We start from the raw sequence: 11,402 nt of genomic DNA, 5'->3' as shown, positions 1-11,402 counted from the left end.
ATTGATCTTTCATTACCTAAGGAATACATGCACTTCCCATATCTCAATAATACATTCTAGTACTTTTATTTTTCATTAGATATGTTAAAATATTTTTATTGGTTTTTCAAGACATTTTAAAGGTAAATTTAAAAGAAAAATACACAATTTGCTTTACACGCTGTAGATAAACTAGGACACCGCTAAAACTTAGTCCATTGAAAATAAAGATAATCGTTCTATATAAGCCTAGTTTACATCCTCAATATTGACTTTATCATTCTTTCAAGGACCATCAACTTAATTGATGGTTGCCTTTTCTAATTAGTGCCATCCAAATTTCAAGAATGGCATACAAATTAGTTATGGGGAATTGATACTAAACCCAAACTAAAATAACTTAAAATATGATAAGGCAAAATTATCTAATTCGCAAAACATACAAACTAGTAAATAGCAAAAGCTCATGTGTCATAGAAGGTATATTTGATAATGTTATTGTAATGAGCTTTTAAGGTAAAGCCCAAACATGTTCTTGGTTATTCAATTGTTCTATTTAACATAACAAAAAAATATATATATATAGAAACAAATATTTAAAAAATCCATTTTTAAAAAACAAATTAACCAAATAATACTTTTATAAACATCAAGTTGTTATGGTGATTTTTTTTAAAGTTCAAATTCCAAGAATGGGGTACAATTGGTTATACAAATTTGATATTAAACCCAGTGTAAAATAACCTAAAATATAATGGGACAAAATGACCTAAATCACAAAACACATTAATATAGAGCAAAATCCCATATGTCATGGAGTGTGTATTTGATAATGCTATCATAATGAGTGTTTATAGCCCATATGTCATGGAGTGTGTATTTGATAATGCTATCATAATGAGTTTTTAAAGCCTATATGTCATGGAGAGTGTATATGTCATGGAGAGTGTATTTGATAATCTTATCATAATGAGTTTTAAGTTAAGTCCCAAACATGTTCTTGGTTATTGCATTGTTGTATTTAACATAACCAAGTAAAAAATAAATAATTATAGAGATAAATATTTAAAGAATTCGTTGTTAAAAAATAAATTGGTCAAACCATACTTTTACAAATGTCAAGTGGTTATAATGAATCTTTTTAAGAAGCTCAAATTTTAAGAATGGGCTACAAATTAATTATGGGGATGTAATACTAAACTCAAATTAAAATAACTTGAAACATGATGGGACAAAATGACCTAAATCACAAAACACACAAATTAATAAAGAGAAAAATCTCACGTATCATGGAGTATATATTTGATAATGTCATTGTAATGAGCTTTTAAGGTAAAGTCCAAACATGTTTTTGGATATTGCACTATTGTTCTATTTAACATAATAACAATGTAAAAAATAAATAAATTTAGAAACAAATATGTAAAGGATCTATTGTCAAAAAATGAATTGGAAAAACATACTTTAAAATACTCAAACCACATAAAACATATTTGCACTCTATATCTTTTGTGAATAGAGAACACAAAACAAATATCAAAAAAATTGAAGTCTTTGAAGCGTTATTTGTTTCTCTTAAATGGATTTTGCATAATGCGAGAAATTCATATGTGAAAACAAATTTAGAGACACATACATGCACATGCACATATCTATGGCATGAAAATCAATTGGCTAGCTCATGTGGTTTGAGTGCTTTGAGCTTCATGTAGGAGGTCTCAAGGCCAATGCCTCATTCTCGTTGCCTTTGTTACGTGTCTCATTCAATGCTCATATCGAATTAGGCACCATACTCAATGCCAGCAAGTTTGCATTAGGCGCCATATGTGAATGCAAGAATATGCCCAATAGTTTCCCTACAAAGGTTTCGTTTCAAAAAAGCATATATACCATGTGAATGTGTCTTCTAAGGATTGATTTTAGCATAACACTTTGCACTCTATATCTTTTGTCCACAAAAGACAAAGCAAAATATTTGGTGAACAAAATATTAAGACAATTGAAGCTTTATTTGCCTCTTCGTAAAATATTTTACAAATTGTAAAATTCATACATTAAATGATTGAATATCAAAATCTACTTATACTAAAACAAATTAATTATTTACAAACACATAAAATAAGAGTGAGGTGGCAATTTTTATTGGCCAACAATCACTTAACTAGACGAAATTATAACCGATGAAGTGTTGCTTTGGATATATATATATATATATATATACTCATTGGGGATACTTTCCCACTCATGGCTACAATACATTAACTTACACTACTCTATCCTGAAAAAAACATTCAATTACAAATATGAGTACTTCATAATGTGTGAAATGCTAAAGTCAAACATTCGAAAGGGAGGAAAATTGACATTTTGATACTCAATAGATCCAAATGAAAGAAACGTAAACTCAAACGAATAGAAAAATATTAACAATACATTTAATTCTAGTAATGCTAAATTACATTTGTAAAATAAATGACAAAATTATAAATCTTTTCATTTTAAACTATCTACCACACACTTGAAAAAAAAAACAGTTTTTAAGTGAGTTATTTCACTTCTTTTCCATGTTAATTATCAGTTTCCTAGAAATTTTAAAGAATTAAAAATCAAAAATCAAATTCAAAATGTAATCTAAATATATTTATGGAATTTTATATAAAATAATAACATGTATTTTAAGCCCATGGGGAGGGCAGTGCCCACCCCGCTTGATATGAGAGCACATATGAAAGGGGGTTGTGGCTCCCACTATACTTGGCACTCTTGTCACTTCATCAATCATGGCATGAAGCCAACACAACCTTAAATATCATTTGAATATTGCATGCAACATAGGGAGCTACAAGAGTACCTGACAAGAGACTTCCATCATATTGGCAAAGCTAGAAGAAAAAATTGACAATATAGGCCACAAGTTAAACTTTCTAACCAAAAGATTAGCCAACATTTTCTCCTCTGATGAGGGTAGTGACCAGCCAGTGCAGATACTTAGAGACTACCTGATAGTTGTTATGACTAACTGGTTTTTGCTTGCAGCACTTGTAGGATTTTTTGTCTTTTCATGTTGACGTATGTCAAGATTTGGCACAACCAACCTATTTTTACAAGTTTCTATTTACAGGATGTTCTAGTTGGACAAGGTCTTAGCAACCTCAAGACATACCAATAGGGTTTCTCATTTAACGTAATGCAAAGTGTCTAACTTCCATATATATATTATAAATTTTCTGTTTTAAATCTTTTAATATCTTTTTGAAAAAAAACATTGAAAATCGATGATTGCAAAATACAATTAAAGTCAGTGTTCCAAGAATAAGACGATTTCAAAAATATAGGGATTTCATTGGAAACAATTTGGACAAAGATATTCCAGTATTTTTTTTTAAATATTATTCTTGTGCTTAAGAAAACTATCAATTAAAACATTATTCTTGTACTTCTACCCTCAATCTTTCAAAATAAAGTTTAGAAAAAATTTATAAATTAAAAAATTATTTTCACTATGAACTGAACTTATGAAAAACTTAGTTGTTAAAAATACAGGAGCGAACAGAAAATAAATTTTATAATCACAACCCAAACATGAACCACATTCATACCATATAAAAATATACGGTAGCATAGCAGGTACAGCTCAAATAAAAAAATGAGCTGTTGAATAGCATAAGAGCCATGAACAATGAATGCTTCATAAGAACAGTTAGGAGAGGAGAATGCATCAACCATTCACTTTATAAATCCAAATCTATACCATGCCACTTGTTACATGCCATTTGTTATTTGATAAATTGTAATATAATTTCATAATTGTATTGGGTAAATATGAAAAGGTAAATATAAATTTAAAGATATATTGTAATTAATATTTGAAATTTAAAAAGGTGATATAAAGATAAAAATCTAAATTAAAATTAAAAGTAATCTGCCATGTTTAATAAAAAACTATATATCACGACCATCCAAATACAACAAAAATATAAAGATAAAAATCTAAATAAAAATAAAAATAAATCTGCCATGTTTAATAAAAAAATATATATCACGACAATCCAAATAATTTACCGTTTTGAAATAATGATATTCCAAGTTGACGAGAAAGTCAACCAGATCAAGGATGTTATTTTTACCAGGAATAAAATCCCATAAAGGTCTCTTAATAATCAATTCCTGATAACAAATAGGTTCTTTTTTCGTACTTGAATTATTGTCCACATGAGTTTCAAAAGGACATGCAAGTTCTGGGGATTTTGACAGAATATATATCCCTCTGACATGGCAATTAAGCCTAGGTTAGTCCGCTATTTGCAATGCAGAACCCGCTCTATGGAGCATACTTTTTTTGAAGCACTTAAAAAAAAATTAGAAAAAAAAATAAAAGAATATTAAGAGAAAGGTATCTAATATACACGATTACTTGGGTGGAATTACTGTCTCTATTTTGAATTCAGTCGATACATGGTTACACCAGCCTGATGTTCAAGAGTCAAACGGTTCATGCGCACGAGAAGAAGCAAGTAAGCCCTGGCCTTTGGTCCTGTAAAATCCAAACAATAAGCTGATCACATATTAAGCTGACTCAGAAGAAATTACTGTTTAGCACACAATATATATCATGGGAATGAAAGTGTAACAAGTTAGCCAAACCGGTTGTTGCCAATGTTGTTGGGCATTTGGCAGCGGGTGCCCAGTTTGAATTTCCTTAAGTGATAGTGCTAGTCTACATGGACAGATGGACAGACTTACTGGGATGCCATCCATCAATGTGGAGAAGCATCCCTGCCCACCAGGTTTTCTTTGAAAGAAAAACATGGCAATCAAAATATTTCTAAGTACCTAAGCCAAGAGGTTCCAGATCATCTTGTCCAAACATTTCTGCACCTTTGCTGCTATCTTGAGTGGTTCTGTTCGATAATAAGCCATTTATTTTTCCAATGACGTCATCCAAGTCCTGCAAATAAAAAGCCATTACGGGGTTAAAAACAAAACAAAATAAAAACCATATCAGAGAAAAGTAAATACTACTGTCATTAAAAAAAGTGAAACAGTTACAACGTAATTTCACAATGTTTACCAGCATATAATCCAGCAATCTCTTTACAACAGACATCGTTGCATGTAAAGAGATATGGACATTTTTGTGCGCTTAAAGAAACAAACCAATAACAAAGTAAATACTACTGTCATTAAAAAAGGTGAAAAGTTACAACGTAATTCAAACAATGTTTACCGTCATATAATCTATTCACTACAGAAATGGCTGCATGCAAAAAGATATGGATCTTTGAGTGCACTTAAAGAAACAAGCCAATGACAAATCCTCATAGAGTTTTGAAGTTGCTACCAAACAAAACACTTGTCCAAAAATAGTGGGATGAATATCCTTGACGCTATGAACATCACTTCCGCCACAATACACATCTTCATTGGACACATCCTTTGCCTAGGGTCAAACTGAGGCTTAATTTCAGATAATAGAAACTAGATTCTTAACAAAATCCAAGGATATAAATAAATTTTAGTTGGATATCAGTAAGATCATAAATTACACCATAGAAGCTGGATATACGTAATAAAAAAAAGAATATAGAAAACTTGCAGAGAATATAGAACAATGCTTGTAAATTCAAACTCAATATTCTGATCTGAGAGATAGTATCCATGTGATTGCATACAATAAACTCCATGATCTCTCTCAAATCATGTAGAAATAGGAAAATTATTTTGGTTTATTACAACACAAACAGCTCATTACAATAGTTCATTAACTGAAACAATGGCATGAGGACTTCATCAGCTAGACCTAAATGACACAATAAATAATACATATATGAACCCAATATTGAGGGCTAACAGAAGGCCTTCCTTGCCCTTACCCCGATTCAACATTTGGTCCAACCAAATCAATTCCTCCACTGAAGATAACGCGTAAGATAATGCCTCAGGGGCCTCAACACCATGCTCATCAATCTAACCAGATATTGGAACAATATCTTCCCAAAACCCTAGTGCAAGGTGCTGCTCAAAAACACACTTGAAGAAAAGTGAAAAAGTAGAGCATTTTTTCCCTTCCATAACATGGGATCATTGTCTGACCCAGTGTTTTAAAAACCGGTTGGTCTGAACTGGTAACCGGTCAAACCGGCCGGTTAGCAAGCCCACCAGGTTAAACCGGCTTAAAAACCTCGTTTACCTCCTCATTTCGCCTTTTTATTTGCCCTAACCGGCCGGTTTAGGACAAAACCGGCCGGTTTGTGGTCAAACCGGCCGGTTTTGTCCTAAACCGGCCGGTTTATTGCCAGGGCAACTATAACCCCCACAAAATGCATTTTTGTGAGTTTTGAAGCTGGTTTGAGGGAAATTTGGGGTTGTTTTCCTCCAAAAATAGTCCCTCCAAGAAAAACATGCTTACCCTCTCATTTTCCTAACACATCTCAACCCTAACAATGTTGGCAATTAATGGTAATATTAAATTCTTAAAGTAAAAATGACATTTTCTTTAATTTTCATTTTCATCATTTTACTTGAATTTTTAACATTACCATGAAATGACTCGGGATGTTTGAGAGTGGTTTCGACTTCGTTGGATTTCATATGGAGAAACTAGAATTTTAGATTTCACTCAAAATTCAGCAGACTTAATGGTTTTCAGGATTTCATGATTTGGGAGTTTGCAATGTTTCCATTTGATTCTATCATGTGCGAGGGTATGAGATTGGCATTTGATCAAAAGCATGAAGCCCTTTAAGAACCTTGATCGTGGTGGCATTGATTGTTGAACTTTGTTGATGTTGGTGGTACTGATTGTTGAACTCCTCTACCATGGCCTTAACAAGAATGCACCCTTCACTCAAAGGAAAACAGCTAGTTAGGCATGCTAATCTTTTTCTACCACATTATTAGGCTGAGGAGATGAACCCTTCGCTCAAACCAAAATCATTGGTTAGGCATGTTAAACCTTTTCAATTTCTATCATGTTATAAGGTTGAGCAATCCAAGTCTGAAGACTTCGAGTTAGATGAAGTTCATGTATCTCTTGTTGATGATGTTTATGTATTTCTAGTAGCGTTGAATCAATGATGAGTTTCATGAGTGACCATGTTGATCAGTGATTTGTAGTTTTGATGTCTATTTTTGCTACTACTAAAGTTGTAGAGGAGTTTTAGGAGTCCTCAAACTCGGAGGCATATTATTTATGTAGCTCATGTTGATGATCTCTTGTCTAGTAGTGGTGATGAGTTTGATCATGATGAGGAGTGATCATGTTGTTGATCACTGATATGTAGACTTGTAGTAGTTCAGTGACCCCATAGCTTAGAGCATTGTTTTTGGACTCTAGAGGCCATTTAGAGCTTCATTGATTATGTATTTTGTTGCAGATATGTATTGCACTCGATGCCATTTTGATATATTCACCTTTACATGGTATATAGATGAGCAAACCTTGCATATTTTGTTTCTATTGGCTTGGAATCATGGTTTTAAATCTTAAAAATAGTTTTTTTTCATTAGAATTTTGATTTAATGTATTTTTTAAACCGGTTCGTTTAGACCTGACCAGTCCCGGTTCGACTGGTTCCGGTACGAAACCTAGTTCATTAGGTGGACCGGTCTAGTCACCGGTTCCGGTTTTTAAAACATTGGTCTGACCTAGGTTAACCAATCAAACCCAGTCAAGTCTGATTGAGACTTGGTGGGTATGTCCAAGTCAGGTCTGACCAGGTCAAACCAAGTCATCAAGGTCAATTTGGATCTATCCAGGTCCAGTCTCTGAAATGACCTGTTTCGAGGACAGGCCGAGTGCACCAGACTTGAACCCCTGTGATCATGAAACAATACCAAAAAAACTGTGCTAATTGGTGGTATTACAAAATGTGAGATTCTAACTCATTGCTATTACAATTCCCCACATCATCATAAACAATATGTTATAGATGTTGTACAAAGCAATAAATATGGATAATACAACTCACCAAACTTACTCCACAATGCAGAAGTAAAGAGCCCCTGGGTAAATAGTGCCATTTAATCATTTTGAGCTGAAACAGGTTTAAATGGATGGACTTTTGGGGGCCTCGGTCAACATTTTCAAATCCAACAAACTCTATCAAAATAGTAAATCTCACCAAAATCCAAGCTGCAGCAGTACAGTCACTTTACCTATCAATTCAAAGTTTCAAGTTCATCCTCATCCTATGCAGCTCAGTGGTTCTTGTATCTTGGCAGTGGGTTTCTGCAGCTTGGCATCAAGTTTGAATAAATTTGTCTAATTGTCAACCAAAGTAAAAAACTGAACACTGTTTCAGTGAAATTTTCTATTTTTAGGAGTCCATATTTGAAAAGCAGCTCTACAAAATCGGAACTTTTTACAGTCCATCCTTCAATTGATTTTGAGCTGAAAAGATTCTGGGCAGAAACATAACTCCATGCCTATTAGTTGCCCATGAAAATGTGAAACAACAAATAGAGCCGTAACACTGCTTCAGCAGATGCTTGAAATTCATAGCTTTGGATTTATTAGCCCATATTGGGGCAATTTCAAATTCGTCTATCTTGATTGACAGTTCAGAGGAAAGAGAAACAAGCAAGTTGCAGGCAACAATTTTCACTGCAGAAGTGTTTCCCAGTTAGAATTTCTTTCCCTGTTTTTAGCCACCGATATGGTCGGACAATTGGCCAACCTGTCAGAAAGAAAGCTGCCTTCCCCTGGACCCACCAGTTAGACAAACTGACATGTTTTAATGTAACAGCTTCCAATGACCAGGCTGACATGTATTTAAAAATCCCAAGAATAATTGGGTACGGACTTCACTCTCTACATAATCTACAAAAAAGAGTGACAGTATCCTACCTTTACACAATATTTGACTGTGCTGTTAATAAGCTAAGGGAATCTAAAATCTTTGGCCACCTCACACTTTAAGCAGGTCTTCCAGAACCACCCTAATGCTACCCTTGCTGAAGTCATCAGAGTAGTGCAACTGTTCCCTTGGTTCATTGATAGGGAGGAAGCCGAGCAACTTAATATCGAAGTTACAATGGGGGAGCTTGAGGCCACACTAAAATGGTTCAAAAGGGATAAGAGCCCTGGTCCTGATGGCTGGTCAGTCGAATTCTACCTGGCTTTCTTTGAGGTTCTAGGGAATGACCTACTCAAGGTCATTGAGGAGTGCAGGAAGTCCAGACGCATGCACGGGGCCATAAACTCCACCTTCATAGCACTCATTCCCAAGACTGACAACCCCTCATCCTATAATGACTTCCGTCCCATCTCCCTCTGCAACTGCCTATATAAAATCATATCTAAAATCATAGCCAATCGCATCCGCCCCATCCTATCTGCCCACTTATCTCCTGAACAATTTGCTCTCATAAAGATAGACAGATTCACGAAGCCATCGGATCAGCTCAGGAGGTGTTGCACTCCATTCAATCTCAAAAGATCAAAGGTATGATCCTCAAAGCTGATCTTTCCAAAGCTTTCGACAGGGTAAGCTGGTTATACCTCAGAATGCTCCTTACCCATTTAGGCTTTTCTGTTGGATTTATTAAATGGATCATGTGTTGCATCACCAATGTATCTTATAGTGCACTGGTCAATGGGGCAGCCTCACCCTTCTTCGGTTCTGAAAGGGGCCTCAGGCAAGAATGCCCCCTATCGCCCCTACTCTTTCTCCTTGTCATGGAAGGCCTTAGTAGACTCATCAAGGACATGCATCACAAAGGTAGACTCTCTGGTATCATACTATCGAAGAATTGTACTATAACTCACCTCCTCTTTGTGGATGATGTTCTTATGTTTCTACACGGAGGAATTGGTGACCTCACTACCATCCAGAACACCATCAATCTCTTCAACACAGCTACAGGCATGGCCATCAACAACTCTAAATCCTCTATAACAGTGTCTGAATGCTCACCCCATGAAATAAACTTTGCTTTACAAAGGTTTCCCTTCTCTCTGAATCAGATAGACGGAGGCCTTAGATATTTGGGATATAGATTGAAACCGCTTGGATATAAGATTGCATACTGGATATGGCTGATTACCAAGCTAGAGAAAAGACTCAATATTTGGTACCACAAACATCTCTTCAAAGCCGACCGGTTGGTGCTCATCAAAGCAGTTCTTGAGGCCACCCTGGTTTACTGGATGTCCCTTGCATGGATACCTAGAGGTATTCTCAATCGTATACAGAACCTCTGCAGCAGATTCCTTTGGAATGGCAATCAATCTGGGAGAATATTTTCTTGGGCTAGATGGGAATCTATACCCAAGAAATGGGGCAGGTGGGGCATCAAAAAATTGGAGGACTTTTCCTCTGCACTAGCGGCCAAGCTAGGGTGGCATCTACTTACCTCCACCAACATATGGACCAAAATTGTTGTTGCCAAATATATCGCCCCACTTAGGCCTTTGGAGTCGCTGAGATTGCCTAGCTAGAACAAATCGAGGATCTCTAATATCTGGAAAGCAGTCTTGAACGCGTTGCCCCTTATACGGGATGGTCTAACCTGGAGAATATCTGATGGGGAATCTGTCCAAATTGGCCAATACCCATGGATAGGATGCGGAAATGCTCATCAGCTTCCCCTAGACTTACTCCAAATCCTCATCGAGAAAGGAATCACACATTTAATTCATGCAGTGGATCCAAAGCGATCGTCCTTCCTCCATCAAGCATGGAAGACAGCCCACAACTTGCTCCTCCCCCGTCAATGGCACCAAGCTTGGCACACCTACACTTCTGCTCTACAAGAATCCCACATTCAGCCTAGAGAAGGGGAAGATGAGATCATATGGGTCATTGCTAAGAATGGTCGGTACTCTCCAAAAGAGGGGTACCTACTATTGGCAAATAACCACAAGCCTCAGCACATTGAAACATGGTGGAAGGAAATGTGGAAACTCAAAGCACCTCCCCGTACTAGACTACTCTTGTGGTCTATTCTAAAAAACAAGGTGCCGACAGGTGAAAACTTGATAAAAAGAGGGCAGTATGGCCCATTTTGGTGTTGTTTCTACAAGAACAATTCTGAATCCCTGGATCATTTATTTCTCTCCTGTTCCATCACTATTGACCTTTGGACCTCCACCCTTACCCACTTCCACCTGCGTATTATTTGGGGGGGATAAACTACCAAGGAGGCTTGGGCAAATTGGTGGTCGTTTACCACATTGCTCAAGACCAGAAATCTTCCTGTTCTCATCTGTTGGGAAATCTGGATAGCTAGAAATCGCTACATCTTCCGAGACACCGCCCCTCATTAAACTTCCATCTCAGCCAGAATTATAGCAAACTACAACTCTCTCCCTGAGGACTCGGCAACCACACCTCCCAGGAATATCATTCCTGAATCCATTGATCACTCAAAGCCTTGGGCATTCTTTGATGGCTCCGCACAACATACAGGATGTGGTGGCG

General features: G+C 36.0%; 1 protein-coding gene across 2 annotated transcripts in view; it reads right to left on the bottom strand.

The window, feature by feature from the left end:
• Positions 1 to 4,351: 4,351 nt before the first annotated feature.
• Positions 4,352 to 11,402, bottom strand: part of LOC149229439 (uncharacterized) — an 86,138-nt gene continuing 79,087 nt past the window's right edge. For both annotated transcript variants that reach the window (XM_089375828.1, XM_089375829.1), the window contains exons 8-9: positions 4,813 to 4,927; positions 4,352 to 4,513 (exon numbers count right to left, since the gene is read on the bottom strand). In XM_089375828.1, coding sequence (XP_089231954.1) covers positions 4,413 to 4,513; positions 4,813 to 4,927 — 216 coding nt within the window. In that variant the 3' untranslated portion in view covers positions 4,352 to 4,412. The remainder of the gene's footprint in view (positions 4,514 to 4,812; positions 4,928 to 11,402) is intronic.

Source organism: Pinus tabuliformis, chromosome J, assembly GCF_031772625.1.
Source record: "Pinus tabuliformis cultivar Carrire ecotype Pingquan chromosome J, CPIR1, whole genome shotgun sequence".
NCBI lineage: Eukaryota > Viridiplantae > Streptophyta > Pinopsida > Pinales > Pinaceae > Pinus > Pinus tabuliformis.
The sequence above is the reverse complement of the archived record's forward strand: the minus strand, read 5'-3'. Positions and strand labels throughout refer to the sequence as shown.